Source organism: Rhea pennata, chromosome 11 (assembly GCF_028389875.1).
Source record: "Rhea pennata isolate bPtePen1 chromosome 11, bPtePen1.pri, whole genome shotgun sequence".
NCBI classification, from domain to species: Eukaryota; Metazoa; Chordata; class Aves; order Rheiformes; family Rheidae; genus Rhea; species Rhea pennata.
Window position 1 is genome coordinate 8,018,575 of NC_084673.1, and position 21,700 is coordinate 8,040,274.

A 21,700-nucleotide genomic window follows, 5' to 3' on the forward strand; every position below is an offset into this window, starting at 1 on the left:
ATCTAGGATACACTGTACAAAAATTTTAATGTGAGATTGTTTAATAGTCCACAAACAAGATCTCCAGTTCTTTAAATTCATCACTAAAAGGGAGACTAGACATACACCTATCACAAGTGAGTACAGAATTCATTTTTCCATTTAAAATTCTTTAATTACAGGCACTAATACTGAAATAAAACAGGGAGTGAATGCAAAATTTGTCACGGTCTCTAATCACTTCTCTAAACTGTTGAATCAGACTCCCCAGCTGCATGAAGCTGGACTAATTATAAAAGAATCAGCCCACAGCTAAAGTTAAATCATTTACAATTTGATATTCAAGTAAAGTACAATTTGAGCCACAGATCAGATCATGGAAATTGGTCCCAAGAACCATAAGCTATTTTAATATAAAATGAAATTTATAGAAAGAATATTCTAATCTTTTCTTTCATTGTAACCATATTCTACTTTCTGCTACAACATGGTTGTGATTCTCATAAGGTTTTGAAACCAGCTACTCCCAGTGGCCTGCTGTACAGGTCAGCTTCACGAACTCCACAACTTCAGAGTGCACTGTGAGCTTTCCTTAAAACTCAGGCAATTAAATCCTTACAGAAAATTCCTGATATAAAAAGGAAAGCAAACTTAGAATTCCAGCACAAGAGCAACATAATGTTCATAAAAATAACTTCACAATCTCACAGAAGTATTTCCGTACAGCTAACTTTTTTCTTTTTTTAAAAAGGGTCCACAGTGCTCATGACAAACAGACACACGCGCAGAATGGACAACTGTATGCTGGGAGGCGGCGGTACAGAAGCGAGCCGGCCCCGGTCCCGGGCTGACCGGGCTGCACGCGAGGTTCCACTACCATCGCGGTGGCTACAGAGACGCTGCTTTTTGATGGGAACAGTTACACCTAATATTATATAACTGACTTTTCCTGTCCAGGAAGCTACAAAATGATTACTGAAAAGCTGTATTTAGCCAGAGTCTATACTTAAAAAAGCATGTTGACCAAAATATTAGTCAAGTCTGGAAAAATAGTGCTAAGCTGGAGAAATTGATTTATTCTGTTATTGCAGAAAAAATTAAGTAACCTCACAACAGTACAAAAGTTTCCACATGGAGAAGAAGATATCTAGTAACAATAAGTCTTAAAATTAAGTCTTAAAAAGTCTTAAAAAAAGGGGGGGGGGGGGGGCAAAATGAAAAAAGTGTCACAATAGTTAGAAACTAAAACTACAAGAAGTCAAACCAGCAACAATATGCATATTTTTGAGAGGAAATATGTACAACCTACTAGGGATGTAGCAGGAACTTACATCAGTTGACTTTTTATAATTCAGATCATGCAACGGCACAAGACATATGCTATTAAAGAGAAGTTAGGAAGTTGATTCCAGCATTATTTGGTGAGACTTTTCTGTTATATATGAAATATATATATGAAATCAAATCAGATGATCATACTATTCCTTAACTGTTAATTACTTAGACAAGATGGCACTCAACCTATAGCTACCTCATCTGAATTTATTATCTTTATTGAACTTCATGATTGGTCATAAATGGAAAAATGGAACAAACTTAAGCGGGAAGTCACACCAATATGATTACAAAACCAATGCAAACAGACTTCTGCAAAGCTCTAAAGCCAGTCTAACATAAAACCAAATGTGGTTCTGTTACAAAAAGATTTCATTTAGTTGCCTCTACTTTTCCTTTCAATATGAACTATTCAGATAACATTAAGCCATTATTCCTCAGATTTTACATATCAAACTGTGGTAAAATAACTGTTCAAAATTTATTAGGAAAACAGACTGCAGCCAAAACTGCATAAATTTAAACCTACCAGCTTTAATTCAATATTTAGTTGAACGTATTACTCCTGCAATACATTGCATTTTTTTAAACGGGTTGTGAAATAGTATAATACTACTATCTTTGTATTTAATACTTAAAACAGCTTTGTTATTGTTACCCATTCAAGAGTTACATCAAGTAATATGCACTGAAATGAATAACAGTATGCATTAAATAAAAAGCCTAAGTGAAATCACAAACTAGCCCATTTGAAAATGGGTCAAAAATAAGAATCTTAATTATATTTTAATGTAAGTTCCCTTTTTTTTGTTACTCATAGTACCAACAATGTGCCTTATTTCTTTTAAAAAAAAGTCAGGTCATTTTGTCATAACATTTGCTTCTAGATTATGAATCATTTTTATTGTAATTCATTTCCTACACCAAGCAATATTTCTTAGTATTCTCTTAAAGAAAAAAAAAAAAAAAAAAAGAAAAAAAAAAACACTAACAACCACCAGTGAGCAGCTTTGTTAATTGGCATGAAGGGAAAGAAAAACTCTGCTTTTAATTATGGTATATTCATGATACTGTATCCCAAACCCTTCCCCACTGAAAACTGATTTATGTTCTAACACTTGTCTTCATTTTCTTCCGATACACTCAAGAAGTTTGAGAAATGTTCAGCCTGCTCTCCTGAAATTCCTTAACTTTCTAATCTCACTATGTGCAACAACATTAAGCTGACAAAAACAACAAAAAAAATACATTGAAGACCAAAATAACATTTCTTTTCAAGTCTAAAAAAAAGAGAATGTAGAAACAAATGTAGAAATATTTGATGATAAGAAGCAGGAACACATTTGATCATCTGACATCACTAGAGACTACTTTCTCAGAATGAAACATACCCTTTATCAGGTCATCTATCAACTATGAAAATATAAATCCTTAGACAGAATCAGTTAATTTCTTGCAATCTCATCTATTTTGTCAAGCCAGCAAATTCCCTACTACGATAGAAGCTGTCACACATCTACAGTTCAGGGTGCTGAATTACCATTTTTTTAAAACAGGAACTGACAGTCTAGCGGTGATATCAGATATGTGCACTGAAGCAAGGCTGCTTTGTTAACAGAGTTTCAACAATCAGTTTTCAAAAAGAATTTGGTAGGATCCTCATATTATGCCTAAGCAAAAAAAAGCACTATATATATTCCTTAACTTTTTTCTCCTCCTCTTAAATACTCAGTTGCATTATCAGATACACTATCTGATTTCTTTAAAAAATTCAGGTAAGAAGCCACAGATTAAAAAAATGCAAGCATTACCTACTTGGCTTTTCTTTTTTCTCACAAAACAAGTTACTTGAGAAAAACTGATTGCATCATTCAACTACAGCAAATACAGAGGTAGCAAAACAAATGACAAAACATTTACTCAAAAACTGAAGAAATGCATATAAACTTTAAATTAGAGCTGTTAACAAGAAAATATACTTGCAAAAGGTGCATTTCAATGTACTGGCATTGTTTATGAATGAAAGTGGGGATTACTTGACAGTGTTCAACCTATGCACTTGATGACAAGGCAAAAGGCTATTACAAGGCAAAACATTTTAATCACTATTTAAGTGAAGAAAATCAAACTAGGAAAGTTATGCATACTTCCTTATGTGAAAGGAGCTCAGAAAAAATACCAACCTTCTCTCCAACCCTTTATTTTTTTAAACAGCAGAACGGATACATGTGCTAACTACCAAGACTCCTAACCTTGCATACAAGATGAGGCAGGAAAAAGCATACAAGTAACAAATAATAATTTTCCATTTAGTCTCCCTTAAGCTACTTTCCTACAGTCTTGATAAAAACAAAAAATAAATCCATATAGAGAAGATATAAACATCATGTGAGTTTCTGTCACTGGATCCATTCATACAGTTAACCCCATTAAAATCTAGTATTCAAATACACAGTAGTTAGGAGAAGCTTTTCAGTACCTACTAAGTAAGAGCAGTGTATTTTCTAATGGCTTGACATCAGTTCCTTTTTAAACAAAGCTATGACTTCTGTCTCATTGGCTTAAGACAGAATAGATGGGCTAAGACAGATGATGATGTAGATGTCCCATTAACAACTTCAGCTTTTGTAAATAAGTGCACAAAACTCCTTAGTCACCGCCACATACCACGTGCTAAATATTTCCACATACGCAGAAGAGAGCTTTGTGCAAAAGCTGTAATTTTCCTTTATGAACAATGGAATTTTGCTTACTCTCTTTCAAAGTTCTGTGAGCTCCTTGCATCAGATGCATCACTTATTCTCCTATAGGTTTTGCTTACTAAAGGTTAAAGAATCCACAGTCTCTAAGCCCTACTAAAAAAGGGCAAATCAATCTCAAGTATAAAATGCATAAATATTTTACAAAAATGACCTGTCCAAAAGAAAACAAATAAATAAAAAGAATAATATGAATAAAAATTCATAGCTCTCCTTCCAAAATGAAGATAGTTGAAGCTCATATTATTCTCAGTCCTACTACTGACAATTTTCTAGATTGAAACAACTCAACAGCTACCATTAAAAACTCTTTTCCTATAAGATAAAACTGTATACTCATCTTTATGACAGGTTAGTATAACTAATTCCTTCAACAGAAGGCTACCTTTTTGTCTTTGGATGTCTGCATATAAATGCCTTAAAGTTATACTCAGAGAAAGGACAAAAAAAATGCATTTCAGTTTAGTTAACAGCTTGGGGGTAGTGGTGGTTCAGGGGATGGGGAAAATGTTTTTAAACATCCAGCATATACACTTTTTTCTGTGCTAGAAAAAATGTGTGCATAGAAGAATTTATTTTAAAATGGTTTGGGTTTTTTTTTTTTTTCCAAGTGCTGTTAATACTTTACCAGACAAGTAGAACATTCAGATCACCAACCAAAAACCACAAAAAGGATATGCTCATCTTTTCGACAAACTTATCATGTGCGTCTTTTGTTTTAGGGAAGTGCTCAATGTCATTTTCGAGGCGCTGGATCTGATGGCCCATTGAATCAAGGTTGCTCTTGAGAGTCTGGGCTGAAACTAAGAAAAAAAGGACAATAAATAAAAATCTTGAAATCTCTGGTTAAAAAGAAAGGGTAGCAGAAAGGGAGAAAACAATACCAATATAAATAGTCTTAAGGAGAATTATTCCATTAAGCAGACTCACATTTTCCTGAATTACTGCTCATAAAAATTCTAGTCTTCATAAAAATAAGTGAAAGTATCTAATGTAATATACCAAATCATCATATTTAATGTAGGAATGTAACCACTTTATTCAACCATTAGCTCAAATGATCCAATTTCCATTTAAATTTATCGATAAAAATCCTAATATTTCATTCTTTTAAGTCTAATTTGAAGATTAAAAGTAGCAAAAGGTTCAAAGAGATTTTACCTTACTAATGCATGTACTTGGTCAAATGAACGATGTTATTAATTCATGTACTTGGTTGTATAAATGATTTAAGAAATAGCCATGGAAAAAAAGATCAAATATTTTTCTTTTATTGAAATTCAACTGATTTCTATAAATCAACATCTGTGAAGTCCTGTCTTAATACCAAAGGCAGGTTTGAATAATAAAAACTGCTGATAATTACCAAAAAAGTAAAAAACTTAGAGTACAGCAGCAAAAAAAAGGCTAAAGACATACTGCTTACTCTGACATATATTATTCTAGTGTAAACCACTAATTTTTTAATTTGTATTAGAATAACCAGTAACTGATACACAACAGAACAGAAATCTCCATCAAAAGTCAGGACATCATAATTTTCAAGGTACATTATAATACCACAAAGAAGAAATCCAAACATTACAGAACTAGATGAAAAATGAGAAGCTTTGCAGAGAAAGTTCCTGGTCAAAGCATGATATTAAAAACAAACTGAAAAATTGTCCAAAAGGGTAAATAAAAATAATGACATATGAGGTTATCCATAAAGCCTCCCTTCCATTCTCCATTTAATCATACAGAACAGGCTACTTGAAAAGCACTTGCTCTCTCCAGTTTGGAGCCCTATTTTAGCTCGTGCTGTTCATCCCCTCTTGCATAGTTTAGAAATGCAGTCTTTGAAGAACACAAGGACAATCTCAGTATCACCTTTCCCTTAAGAAAACTGCAAGTTTGGCATGGTTTCACGTCCTTCCTCTAAACTTAGAGAACGTTTCAAATTTTAAGCTCTGCTTTAGAGATGATTCATGCTCTGCAAACCCTTCACCTTCAGTGAAAGCGCATACTTCCCGGCCAGTTTTTAAGAGGACAGAGCCACAAATGACTGAGATGTGGGATCAGGGGTGGGAATCTCCAGCATTTTAGCTGCTCACCAGCAACTGGCTGGGCAAACACTCCTCAGCAACTGAAGGCAGCCGCCGTAGAAGCCTCATACTGCACACCCGCAGCATAGTTAACCCAAAAGGTAATTCTTCCTTTAGTCAAGACAAACATGTGACATGTGACTTGGTTTTCACTTTTCATTATTATTTGGCAGTAAAGTATTTTTCAGAAAGTTTTACTCTATAAGAGTTCATAAGAATGTCTTGTTTTCCTTTTCCTTTGTCATTAAAAAAAATTGTAAATAGAGAATACTAAATAGCCAGAGCAAGTCATCGCAGGGCGGCTTGAAAAACAGTATATAGAAAATAGAAACTAAAAAATGCTATAAATACAGAAACTGCTTCCAGAACAAAATTCATTTTATATTCTTGGTAAATAATTACTTAAATCAGCCATAATGGCACTATTTAACTTTTCACAGGCATATTCAAATGAATGATAGCTGCCTTTATTACACAAGTGACATTATTAAGTTTTCAACTGTATCCATTCTGGATAGTTAATGGGTAAGTACGTACCACTAATTAAGTGATTTTAAAATTATACTGAAGCAGCATCTTAAATTTAAGTAAATTGGAGTGTGTGTGTGGGGGGGGAACCACTACACTGACCATTGCACCCTTTTAGCTAACCCAGACACCCAGACTCAGACACTATCTGAGTCAAGTAACCCCAAAATCATCCACTAAAATGGTCTGAATAACAAACAGTATCACCGCTTTTAGGTTATGGCTCCATTAGTTTAATCATTTCATGTTACTAAGTCTGAAAATTAACTTATATTTTTGCTTGAACTGAAGAACTTGTCTGAATTACTATAATGGAAGTTTCAGTGGCAGTTATGTATTTGGATAGGGAAACAAACAGACCTGAAGTAAAATGTTAGTACCAAAAAATAAATCAGAAAGGATGCAAATGGTAATTTTGCTGGTAAAAAGAACAGCAGCTGGTAAGCAAATAGGCAACATAATAGATAATAAAATTTAACTGTTTTCAGTGATTTGAAAATATTTAAATGCATGACTGCCTAGCAAGAGTAGTTGTTTATTTTTGTCTGAAATGTAGAAGTGCAAGGAAATTCAGCATGCAACGACAAATAAGTAATCGTGACCTCTGTGATTAAAATACAAGGAAAGTATTTTCAGTAATTGTTTTGCATAACTGAATTCAGAAAACACTTCAGATTAAGTGCATACTGACTTTCAAAGTATGAAGGAACTCTATCCAAGGAAGTACAGCTTTTGAATGCAGATGTTTTTGCTAAGCCTAACTTTTGTAGGCATACTAGATACCAAAAATCTTTAAAGAATATTCATTTTCATCCATCTCATTTTTTTTCCCCTAGCAGAGGCAAATATACAAATTTATGTTCAATTCAGACAGTTTTTTGAACAAGCCCTGTTCCTGCAAGAAAGGCTTAAGACAACTTTTTACACAGGAAATTTGCATATACAATCTGTAATAAAATACGTGCTTTTCCTCCCATAAAATATTTTAGAGATTTACTACTACAGTTACGTGAAAAAGAAGGTGACACTAATACTTTTTACTCTTTAGGAGAAAATCACACAAGTTATGTTATCTTGCAAGGTTTTGACTTAGGAAAGCCCAAGGCACAAAGGCCATTTGCAGCAAAATGCCATTTCTTTGAGCTCACTCTATTTAAAGCACAAAGCAGAAAGACTGTACTACTGCTCTATCACTTCTCTCCTCAATGCTGGTGATTGCAAGACAAACACTTGTTCATCCTTCAATTTAGCCATCCTTCCACATGCAAATTAGGCTTCCTACAAAAATTACTCAAAAAAAAAAAAAAACCCCCACACAAATGTAGGATTTGGTCTTCACAGGTGCAAAAGCATTGTTCAAGAAGCATTACTGGAAAGTTTGTATGCAGCAGTAAGTACTATTAGATATAATATTGTGGCCAACTAAATCAGTACACTTCAAGAAACGATACACTGAGACAAACAGTCAAAATAAATAAAAAACATTGTAGAATGTGCGAACTAGAAAGAGGCCTATAAGCAGCCAGGACACTTTCCTGATTAGCAGCCTGGATACAGCATTTGCTACATTTCAAAAGCAAAACAAAGGAACAGCAAAATACAATCCACCCCCACCACTTACAGAGCTTTATAGGAGAACTAAGAAAATCATCCACAGGGGAAAAGGGTCATAGTTAAGAAATGAAAATTTACTCAAAGAGAATAATTCTAAATAGGACATGCTAAATATAAAAAGAAATTAACACCACAAAAAAGCATTTGAAGAGCAAGGCATATTCAAGTTCACAATACAGAGTTGTTCAAATACATCAGCTGGGCAAATCATTAGGAGAGTTTGATGATGAATGTTTAAAAAAAAGAAACACTCAGGGATGAGAAGGTCAAAGCAGAAAAGCTCAGTTAATTCTTTGTGTTGATCTTCATTCCTGAGGATGTTGGGGAGAGTCCCACACCTCAGGCAGTCTTGTAACAGTCAGACCAGAGAAGCTACATCAATTTGAAGTTAACGTTCTTTAAGTATTAAATAAAATAAGTTACATGTTCATAAGTCACCATGCATGCACCAAATGTTAATAATGTCACTAACAGCATTCATCAGAGACTCCTGAAAGAACTCAAATGTGAAACCACAGAACTGCTGACTAGTGTGTGTTTTTTACTGTTAAAAAAATTTACTCTTCCAGAAGACTGGTAGGTACCAATGCAATTCCCTTGTACAAAAACATTTTTGAAGGGATCATTGGAACTATAAGCTGATGAGGTTGATTTTTACCCCTGGTAATATGACAAAATATATAATAATCATAAAAAAAAAAAAAAAAAGGATAAACATGTAAGAAACTGTCCACATGGCTTCTTAAAGTGAACTGTCTCATTAACTGTTGGAGTTCTTGTGGATATCAAATATGGGAATCCAGTGGACATAACATATTTAACATTTTAAGAGCCTTTGTCAAAGTTCCACATCAGAGGCTATTAAAATAAGGAAAAAAAAAAAAGCCACAGGATGGGATGTTGACTAAAAGCTGGTTAAAAACAGGAAGCAAAAGGTTTAATGATCAGTTTTTACGCTGGAGACAAATCAACATGGTTTGAGTGTGCTAGTTTCAACTCAAGAAAGAGATCTTCAAGTTACTATTGACAGCTATCAAATCCTCACGTCAATGTGTACAGGTAGCTCAAGAAGCTAGAAAAATGTGGGATACTGTACAGAAGTGTTTTGAGAAGAAAACAACAAACATCATTTTGCTGCTATATAAAACTTCAGGAAGTCGAATCTTGAGTACTCAGTACTCAATCTGGTTTCTGCATCTCAAGAGATGTAGAGCAGCATTAGAACAGGTCTCAGAAAGAGCAACTAAAAATGAACAAAGAAAGGCAGCAGCTGCTTTATAAACAGAGACTGTGATTCTTTGTAAGGAGAAGCTAGAAAGGTCATGGGAAGCGACCTTCACCAGATCTTGCAACACAAGAACTAGCGGTACACTTAGTGAAACTACTAGGAACTTCGTTTAAAAGAGATAAAAAGTAGCACTTTATGTAACAAGTAGCAAACTTTCAGAAGTTTGCTGACAAAGGTGGTTTGGGAGGCAGTTTAGAAGAGAATTATACAAATTCATTTAGTCCATAAAAAGGTACCAAAGAAAATAAGCAGGCACATAAGCTTCAGTGTTTTGCAGACAAGTCAACACTTGCTGCAGGGGGGTGGACTGCAGGAACTAGAAAGCCTTCCATGTTCTCCCTAAATGGTCTATCTTGCTGCTACTGTTGCACAGAACATCAGGTTACACGTTATCACTGCTTTGTCCCAAAGAGGCATTTCTTACATTCTTGTTCCCCAAGTCAGAAAACACATTGAAAAATATACCTAAGAGGCAGCAAGATTCCTCACCCTGTTCTGAGCTGCTAAACACATTCACCCATTACTTAGCAATAAGAAAAAGCTGCCTGTTTTAGAGTCATTGCAGCTCTAAAATTGGAAGAAATACAGTATCTTTAACAAATATTTGTATACCATAACCTACTATAATAGAAAGTATTCATGAGACAGGAAAAAAAAAATCTGTATCAGAAACTAAAAATACATACTTCCACAAACAAAAGCATTCTCATGCAGAATGCCTATTAACATAAGATTGATATTAAGAGAATATGAAGTTCTGGGGATTCATAAATTGGCCAATTCTTTTTCATGTCAGTGGAGGCCTAATATAATCACCTAGATTGATCAGTATTCCCTTTGCAAAAATACGAGGTGAAGCTCTGTTTATCATACATAAACTAAATAATCAATTACAAATTTACTTATTATTTATGAAAAACAAGATGCACAGTCATTTAATATAAGGTGCAGTGCCATTTCAACAAGAAAGGTGACTTTTTTTCCTTTCATTTTACTCTTTTCCCTATATTAACTTTTCTTGTGTAAACAAAAACCTATTCACCTATTTCAGAGAAAGCAGTTGCAGAGACTGTGCCCTAAGGAAGGTTCAGTGAATGATTAGTTGACCACTTAAGTCATAGCAAATGCTACAAGCTGTTAATGTCATGTTAATGTCAAATGCCATTGTAAATGCCACTGTCAAATGCTAGCCACCATACAGTCATGATAAGCATTTCATGTCTACAGTAACAGCACCAAAGGACAAACTACCCCTTGGCTCCATCCAAAATACAGCTGAGGCAGACTAAGTTTTCTTCTATAAAAAGAAGTGAAATTACACATTCCAACCAGGTGCAGCATCTCTTGCATCAAAAACTCAAAGCATCTGAATCAGGCCTTCTGATCATAATGCAAAACAAGGGGGGTCATGTCCAGGCATCAGGTTCTAATGCAAAGTAAAAACTCCAAAGAAACAGACAATTATACTATTTGAATGACTTTAGTAAGTAAAGGTAAGTCTATACGGAGCAAGTAGATCAATGCATTTATAAGTCTACATAGTATGAAGACCATAATTCTGCATTCTAAACTTATTGATGATGATCTATTTCTTGTGCCTAAGGGCAGATGAAAATAATCTTTCACAAGAATCTGAAAAATACTTTGAGGAGCAGTAAGTGAGCAAGTATGTAGTCTGCAGGAATTATAATCATTGAGTACCTAACCCACACTGCTGTATATTGAAATATTGTATATTAAAAATGCTAAGGATTTTTTTCATTAAGAATGTACTTCCATTTCATGTCTGATAACTATTCCTGTATAAATTAATCCCACAATGGAATGAAAGGTAAGTGTAATGGGTGGGGTGGGAGCTTTCCATCTCACCCTTCCTTCCCTCTTCCCTCAAGAAAGACATTTTATTAAATCATAAAAAAGTTTTGCATATAATCATTCATCCTTTGAAAGCACAAGAGTTGGTAAGATTAGAATCAACATCCATAACGCAAAGACAATTGATCCATAGGCAACATCCAGATTCAAATCTAATCTTCATCTTAGCCTTAACTGGTTTACCAGACAATTATTGGTTTTATGGAAATACAAAGGCTATGTGTTTCTAAAAAAGAAAAGGCTGAAATTTAATACAAGACATGAATATTTAGACTTGACATGAAATCCTTCAGACTTCTGCTGTTCCTACAGAATAGTCTGTAGTTCTTCATATCATGTAAAATCCTCGTACAGAAACTAAGAATAAACCACATGCTTAGAAATGTAAATCATCAGAAACCAAAATTAAGAAAATAAGAGGCTACTAAATGACTTATGGGAGCTAGGTGTATACGCTGCAGAAATGTACTTGAGTGTTCTGAGTTTATCCCAACATGCCTTTACCAGCCAACCCTCTCTTCCCCCCAAACTTGAAGCTTCATGACTGAGAAGCTTTCAGACCTTGAAGCAGTACACAGCTCTTAACATGTTGTTTCTCAAATAATTAACTATTCCTGATAGGAGTTTTCCTAACACAGCTATACTGTTTCCAGGGCACAAGCTATGATAATTTATGTTGTTTCACTTTGCTGTAGACAAACGATTGTGCTAAAAACTAACTCTAAACATTAGATCAATCATTCTTTGGTCATAATTCCTCCTGAACGCTGGAGGGGGAAAAAAAATAAAAGAAGAAAAAAAAAAAGGATTGTAGATACATTATGTCCTAATATCATAAACCAGAGTTTCACTACATGCTAGTGTGATAGATTGTTGTGTGATAAATCTAGAATAACCTTCAGCAGTAAAAATAACTATACATCGAAATATCTTGCCATGGCAGGATGCTGAACTTCAGCATTTTAAGTTTTGAAGAAGCTAGACAAACAATCAAGACAGGATGGATGAGATAAATCCTTAAAATGGCTTCCAATCCTACTACTTCAAATGAAAAAAAACACTCCTCTATTCAGATTAAACATCACATATGTTTTTAAAATACACTTGGGCAAAAATAAGGAACAAGTATTGAGCAGTACATTCTTAGATCAACAGTCAAAGAATGTCACAGTAGAACCTCAAATAGGGCAATATGGCAAGAAGTTATTATTAGTTCATAAGCTCAAAAGAAATTACATATTTTTTGATAGTATTAAGGTCACAAACGGGTAAGAAAGAGGACTTAGGAGTGCTATAGATACTAAAAAGTAGGTATTTATCCATCTATGATGAGGGAGCAGAAAGGACAGAAAATATCCTAGCTAGATCACAAACATTTCCAAAAACATAAGTATTCTGACACAAACTAGTTATGCTTAACAAGTTGTGCATTACAAGTTATATAATTTTTTTTTCTCCCTGTAATATTGCACTTTTTTTTCCCTCCTCTGCATCCTTTGGAAGTTCAGGAAAAACACTCAGTCAATTCAAAAGCTAATAGGTTACTTAGATATTATACTGTACAATATACTGTAAATGAATATGTATTATTAGAAAGAGCTTCAAAAAGCAAACATTTTAAGCACAGATGTGCATCTGTACTTCTAACTTTCATACCAAATTTCATTCACCAGCAGTGGCCCTGCATTGTTGTCTCATCATAGTATGAATACCGAGTGCTAAAGCAAGGCAGCAGTACAATTATGTTTCACCATTTCTCCCCTATTTTTTTTTAGGGGATTTTTAGACCTTTCCTCTCCTACAAATGATCTCCCTTCAGCAAACATACAGCAATTATTTCATGACATTTATTAAAGCTCATCATTTTAAATGCTGGTCTCCCAAGCTATAATACCCATTTTAACTACATCAAGCAGTATCTAAACAAAAACCAAACAAAACCTTAAAAGAAATTCCTTGTTATACTCTTTTTAAGGCTTTCAGAATCTACATCTCCCAGGAAATACACCTTCACAAAAAGCAGAACTGAAATATGCAACAATCCAACTAGCTCTTTCTTATTATCTAATTCTAAAGCCTCAAGATTAATGTACAAAACAGACAGGTTTTTACTGTGATCCGTCTACCTTTGAAAATGGGAAGAAAAAAGCAATTTAAAACGATAGTCAAAAAACATTCTCATAATAACACTGAGTTAAGCAGGCAAAGTAGGCTTCTTCCCACCAAAATTGTAAAATAACTATGAAAGAACAGAATGAGAGGGATAAAAATATTGGTAAGCATAGAAACATATTTATGCTGATCTAGTTTACATGAGTTAAAACTTTTGATCCATAAGACTTTTACACTAAACTCATTTTAGTTTACCAAAGTCAAAGCAGTTACGTATTGATTCTATCATCCTGTCCATTTGCCAGTAGAGATGGAACACAATTTTGAGATAAGAACACCTTGTAACAAGTCCAGCCTTAAGCAGCTCCTGGCATCATCCGAGCTTAATGAGATAGTCAATCCGAGATATAAATTATCTGACAGTTTGAGATGATGTTTAATGAGGCATGTGTGTGCAGAAGCTCTGGATTGCAATGGTGTTCTTAGTCTATAGAGAGAAGGGAAGGAGACTTATCAATCCTTTGGGACAGGAAAGAAAACACCCTATCAAACCAAAAAAGGGTGAACCTTGGAGGCTCACAATCTCCGCTGTGATCAAGACCTAACAGCTTCACAAAAAATAAATGTTTACAAATACTTATAACATTCATATGTCGCTGAAAGAAAACAGACGTATCTGATAAAGAGATGACATACAGTTTTTAACACCTACCTGGAAAAAAATATACCATGTAAGTCAAGCTTACAAAGAACAAATATTTGGTACAAACTATGAACAAATTCTGTCAGTTTTGCAGAATAACGATAGCAGCCCTCTCAAATGATGAAATTAATTTTAAATGTAATACGCACTGAAATGCAAATGCCATTGACAAGCTTGCCTTGAAAAGTAAGATTAAAAAAAATAGAAGAAAAAAATGCCTTAAGATTACTTCTGTTTGAATTGTGACCCTTGTTATTTTTACTTTTGTGATCTAGCAGCCTTTACACATAACCTTTCAACTTCACTAGGAGTAAATTGTAAACAATCATATGTTGGAGAATATAAACTCTTTGTCTCTTTTTCTCCTCTGGAGTTGATGAAATTACAGTGCTCGTAATCCTGAAACAGAAGTTTGTGCAGATAGCTTTTGTTTAATATCGCTATATATATACACACACACACACACACAGAGTTTTACTCTGGTTTAGGAAACAAATGTCCTTGTCCCTGTTACAGGTGGGAAACACTCCAATGCTTATGCACCTCCACACATGTTCAAAGAGTACAAAAACTCCAATTCGATTATTGGCTATAAATACAGATCTCTAAGGCATAAATTATATAACATTGATTATCATAACACAACTTACTGAGCCCTTAAAAAATCAGTCATAAATAGAACCATTAAAAGCCAAAAATGTTTTACCACTAATGCTGTTGACATGAGACAGCTGTCAAACTCCTTTCCAAAGCACAGTAAAATGCCATTTCTCTTACAAACTATTTCAGAAGGAAACCTCGCTGTTTGTTTTGGACAGGTCCACTTGTCCAACTCAGTACTGACTCAAAATTCTTTACATCTTAAGGTCAAATTAACTGGCAGTAAAAGAACAATTTTCTGAAAAAGAAAAAAAAAGCCTCAGCCCTTAAGATTACTTCTGTTTGAATTGTGACCCTTGTTATTTTTACTTTTGTGATCTAGCAGGCCTTTACACATAACCTTTCAACTTCACTAGGAGTAAATTGTAAACAATCATATGTTGGAGAAATAAATCTTTTAGTTGAACATGAATTGACTCATGGTATTACAGATGAAATCACTTTAGAGAACAGAAATCTTAATTTCAGAAGCTTTAACCATGAGCATTACAGGTTATTACTAAGAACAACAACACCTCCAGCAGCATTCTTCTTGCAATAAGGATAGTTTCTCTAGGGCACTCCACAAATTCACTCTACTTTGAAAGCTTTTATATGCGTCTTTCAAGATCTCAAAGGCTGAATTAATTTTGAAAGTAAATCTTATCTTCATAAATTGAGTACCCAATACAGGAGAACACTAAAGTCAAAATTTCCTGATAAAGGTGTAAAATTAATTTTAAGTGAGATAAAGGCTTGAAATGATCTGACTTTTATGTTCTATTTAATTCATTAATTTTCAAAAGCATTGAACATGCTGCTTCTGCTACATTCATTTCAAAATCCTTTATTTTGCACTGGCATAGTTTCTCCACAGTCAATCGTTGCTTGGTCTGTATAATTTCAAATTTACATGTACATACCATAATTCACTGGGAAACAGCTAAGGTGCACTACATTCAGTGGTGCAACGGTTTGGAAAGCCCAGCACGTAAAAGACAAAGGAAGAGTAAACTTTTGTAACATAGCCTCTTTAGGAAACCTAGTTTATCTCCATCATTGGAGATACTTAAAAATTGACTGAACAAGGCCTAGAGCAACCGGAGCTGACCTAATGGAGCATCTGTTGAGCAGGGGCTTGAACTAGATGGCCTCCAGAGATCCCTTCTAACCTGTATTTTTCTGTGATTTAATGAAAATTTACATATACTTCAGCAACTTCAAGTATTCCCCATTTTGAAAACCAGCTATTCTTTTTATTCTCCTTCCCTCAAAAATGGATTTAAGCTTATATTAAACAGCATTTTAAAAAACATTGAATAGCTAGATAGCTAGCAGGATCTTTAACAAAAGCATGTAATACAGAATATGCTTTCTAGAAGCTGAAGACAAGAATAAACTTGATACATGCATATAAATGCTGCAGTTCTTGGCATTCAACAGCTTCAGATCCAATTTAAATGACAGCTTTCTTTACTTTTATTCCCTCTCCAGTGTCTGTGCACTTAAATCCTTTCCGTAAGGAACAATTACACATCTATCACTAACTGTGACAATAAGAATTCCATATGATAGATGCATTCCAATGTAGTAGTGTTTCTATGTATTTATAACAGCTACACAAGCTACCTGTCTATGCATGACTTCCATTGCTTTGGAATGTCTATACATTCAGCTCTTAACAGTGAGGCCTGGTCTTTCTAAATAGCCTTCAGAGGTTTACCAACCTTTCTGAGTCAGGAAGGATGCATATTCAAGAGTAGATCAGGAAAAGGAAAAAGAGTAGGTGCTGTTTTGCAACTTTGACAGTGCAACATACTTCTAAAAGCTGGTATTACGGGAATTCTGGGGAGATTAAATAATTTGAGAAGTAGTTTAAAGTAGTCTTCAGAACTTAATTAGTTCAACTGCAGTTGGATTTTTTTTTTTAATATATAACAACCTATGAGAGTAATCTGGATTATTCTTTTTTTTTATAGTTATATAAAGTAACTTTTTTAATGTAGAAAAATGCTCCCAGATTTTTCTCATATATATGATGCTCTTGCAGCTGCAAAACACTGTAACACCCTGATGCTAACATGATTAGCTTCCTTCAAAAATCTCAACAACCATTATTTTACTTAAAAATTAATGTAGATTAGAAGACAATAGCTAAATAAAGTCTCAAAACCCTCACATATCATAATAGTAAAGCCCAGAAAAATTTAGTAAACAATTTTGCAGAGCACAATCCAGCCTAGAATGCTACTCCATCTCCAACAGGAATTCTTTCAGAAATTCCACCTTGGAACCACAACACAAAGCTTGTCTGTGAGTTTTCCTTCTTTCTCTTCTTCACTGTCATCTTGTCAATGAGGAAGAAAATTTTTGCTGAAATACTTTTAATGAGATAATGCAGAAGCTATTGTTAATATACAACCTATGATATATGCAGATAAAGGAGGGTTACTCGAAGAAAAAAATCCCTCTGGTGTTTGATGTACCTAATGTTTGTGTTTTTGCTACATTCAGAAAAAAATATTGAGAGCTCCTGACATTTCAATATTGCAGTTCACATGAATGAAAAGAATGATAGAAGTATAAGACTTATACTATACAGTATAAGACTGGCTTTTGAATGTAATGCGGAGTGCCAGTTTTCGGATTCTATTACGGAGGGAATCAGTCGCAGATGCAGGCGTGAAGTTTACCCCGCCAGAAGGCATCGTCTACTTCATAGCCACTAATGTGCCAGATTGGGTAAAATCTGTTTCAGCAATTTAAACTGCACAAGGTGGAAAATACTGCAGACTTTCTTCGTAAAAACAAAGCTTCTCCTGCTGCAAAGAACTAGAACATTCTCCTCATATAACCAAAAAAATGATTGCAACTTTTGAGTATGTTTTAAATTGCTATACATGAAAGGAAGACTCAAACAGTATTCTAAGACATTTTTCCTGCTCTAAAATTGTGGCATTAACTCACAGTGAAATACCTGTATAGAATTTAAAAAATATTTTCTTACACTATTAGTAATAAGATATAATGTCAGATATATACATACTTGCATTCCACAGCACTTCTGGTTACTAATGTCCTGTCTATGAAAGATGCCTCGACTGTCAGAAACATGTATTCGCAGATTAAAGAAATAAATTTTGTATTTCTCACATGAATGAGAAATCTGTGGTGCTGTTATTAGTACTTTCTAGTCTACTAAACAGACATACTTCTCCTCCCCTAAGGCATCTTTCACTTCTACTCCGCATACTCTACATCATATAGTGGCATCTTTGTATCAGGCACTGAATATGCTATGTTTGAAGAAAACACTCTCACAGCTTCTGAACCTCCTCTGCGTTATTCTTATTCCTCCCCTTGGAATTCTGCTATTCTCAAGAGTCCTATATGACTGGTGAGCTAAGCCCCAAACCCCATACTCCCCCGACACCCACCAATGATCATGTTACTTGTCTAAAAATCAAGACACCTTGCACAGTGTCAAATAGCCAGTTACAGACAGCATCATTTTAGATCCAGCTCTCTCTGAAGTAAAAAGGGGATGACAAAATAAAAGCTCAGAAATATTTCATACAACTTTACTCAGTATAGCAACCCCCGCTCTTGGCAGACGAAATAAGACTGTTTCAGCTATACAAAGGACATACAGGATTTACCATGCACTGTAACATAAGTATGTCAAGGATTAATAAACTTAGGAGGAACTGGAAACTGTGAGAAGTGGGACAGAATAAAAAAAAGAATTTCTGGCATATGATTCTGTCTTGCTTAGATTCCCTTGGCTCTAGTTACATTATCTAGGTATCGACATCAGATATGATGAATTAGTAACACTGGTCTAATTTTTGAGAAACTGATTTTGTATGCTTGTGTTTTCACACGATCATAAGAACAGCAAATAGTTAAATTTTACAACTAAGATAATTATAAATAGAATTCTTTTTAAGGAGAATCCCTCAAATTTATCCTGTATCTGAATGTTTAGAAAATACAAGCACTTGCATTTACCATTAAACAGTCTCTCAAGATATTCCAAATCTGTGTAAGACATAGGTAAAGTGTTACACTGTTTGCTGCACACATTTTTTAAACATAGTTCCTGCTTCCAGTGCATGATTCTATGTATGTGAATTCCAGTGCAAGGTATTTATATATGTCTTACAAACATAGGTTGGCTTTTTATAGAACCGTTCATATTGAATCCTGTCAAATGCAGTTCTACTTTGTTGGTTATATACAATGTAAAGAAATTAAAGTTGATGAATTCCCATTTAAATAGGAACACTTCTGTACATTGTGATCATGTAATCTTTTTTTTTCCTCTCTCTCTGAGTTTGTCAGTGTAACATGTTCCTGCAGCCATGGCGCACACTACATCCATGAGTGAAATTTCTAAGAATGGGTGCTTTAATTTGCTGTGCAAAATACTGCTTTTAGTAGCAATGTTAAAAAGGCTACATGGTTCTATATTTCTTTAGGTAGTCAGGAAAGAATGGATGTTCAGACCAAAAAGGTTAAGAATAGCTTTAAAAAAAATAGTAAGTCCTTGCTAGCAGGTCAATATACACTCACTTTTTTTATGGTATCTACTTTTTAATCTGCTGTACTCAGCAGACAACAAGCACTTGTTTTATCAAATATTCTTCCATTGTGAAAATGAAAGCTATTTGTTTTTGTTTTGTTTTCCTCCACAACTCCTTGCATTCTCCACAAATTCTACCAGCGAAGATGATGATGAAACCTTTTGCACTACAGCAGTCAATTCTGAGTAAAAATCAGTTTTCAACATAAAAATTTTTATCGGGGCTATCAAATCTATACATAGTTGACTCAAATATCTTCACTAGGATACACGTGCCTTCACTTCAAAGATCTGATCAGGATTTATTTTAAATATAAGCTCCATGTTTAAGCCATCAGTTGTGATTTATAGGTTCTCTTATTTTAAAATCTGAAATTAAATTATTATTATAAAACAGATGATTAACTTCCCTCCTCCTGTTTTAACTTCTTTTGTGCAACATTTCTCTTCTCTAATTTCTAGATAGCTTGATAATTAAGGGAGCGTTAAGTTCAAAAGAAACATCTGTTCTGGGGGATTCAGAAATATACTTTTTTACAATATGACTTTACCTAGAAATACCAAACTTGTTAGCTGACTTCAGTAAGGTACCTTTCTGTTTGTTTAGTTTCAAAGTTTTGTTTGACTGCACCTGCAGAGAAGGATGTGAAAACTTAAGACTGTCAATAAAATCATAACTTACGATATATAAACAACAAGGAGCAAATACTATGAAGAGAAGAGTAGGTAAAGTAAATAAGGTTAAAAAGTAAAGTAAGGGCTATGTATAGTTTCAATCACAACAGGAACATGAGGATAGCACTGGAGATTGGAAGCAGGTGAGTGAATACCGTTTGCACCAAAGGATCAAGTTTGTCACAATCACGTGCTTTTTATTGGTTTTCCTCTCATACAGTCTGCTTCTTTGAGTAGGAAAGAACAGTTTCCCAATAATCTCTTCATAGTTAATCAGTTTGACCTTTGCTTACATTTTCCAGAATAAAACTGTTTCTCAATTTATTTTTACTTTTCGTAAATCTTTAGGTTGATCTTCCATCCTTAAAAAGATCAAAAGATTTTATTATGCCTAATATCAGATTATTGAAGATTTTAGTACATGCACGGGCAGTTCACCTAATCCCATTGACCTTTTCATATTAAAATCCAGTTTTACGTTTTATCTATTTGTTAAAAAAAATTCTCATATATCCTTTGTTCAGATCCTTGTTCTTTATTTTTACATGAAAATTAAAGCAAAACAAGACTTTTTATTTACACAGGACTGAAGTATATACCAAGGATTTAGGGGAAAAAAAGTCAAATGTGATAAGTTTTGTATTCATAATTTTATGTACAATTTAAACTACATGGCCACCTTCTGCCTAAAATGTAAGAGGTATACATCTCAAGAAGTCAGTGTTGACTGTTTTGTTCATATTTTCTTATTTAAAATTCATATGAAGATATTATTGGCCAATACATTTGCTTTTCAAACCTTATCTAAGTGAAGTGAATGCCCTTATGCCTGCAGACATTTTGTTCCAAGAAAAGCAGCATGCTACACACACACAAAAAAAAATGTAACCATCCATTCCCTGAAAATACAGGTTTTTAAAATAACAAATAATAAATAGAAAGCAAAAATATTCCACACGTAGTACATTAAATTCCTACACCAAAAAAAATGACCGCACATGACAATAGATGAACAACCACCAAAAAATATCATAGGGAACAGCTGTAGCAAGTTGCACAAGAAGGTTTTTTCTGCCAAAACTCTGCTTTGTCTCAGAAAGCTCAGAAGAGCTCAAAGGGAAGTTTCCGTCAGTAACAATGAACAGTTCATGCTTTTCATACGAAAGAAGTTAGTGCTGTTTAAAGAAAACTCAACCAGCTTTTACGCTGTAGAACGAAACAAATGTAACTGTAGTGAAACCTTATGCCAAATCCTGGGATTAGTAGCGACTTTGCTGTCATTAATATGCTTTCTCTTCTATTGGATGCAATAATTTAATTAAAATTTTACTGACCCTTTCGGTTTAATCCTTCAAGTCAACCCATAAAACACCAGAGGTTTTCAATCAAACTATAAAATGCCTCAAAGCTGCAAGGTGAAGTGTCAGCCACATGAGAAAATTAATAAAAGATTATCAAACATACCTAGTAAATCATAAGGCTTTGTATTTTAAACAACAGAATTTTGTAACTTAAAGTCAATAA

At 34.1% G+C, this 21,700-nt stretch overlaps 1 protein-coding gene across 1 annotated transcript in view; it reads right to left on the reverse strand.

Moving 5' to 3' along the window:
• Positions 1–21,700, reverse strand: part of DIAPH2 (diaphanous related formin 2) — a 252,358-nt gene that overhangs the window by 121,925 nt on the left and 108,733 nt on the right. The window contains exon 24 of the mRNA XM_062584399.1: positions 4,752–4,876. Within this exon, the coding sequence (XP_062440383.1) occupies positions 4,752–4,876 (125 nt within the window). The remainder of the gene's footprint in view (positions 1–4,751; positions 4,877–21,700) is intronic.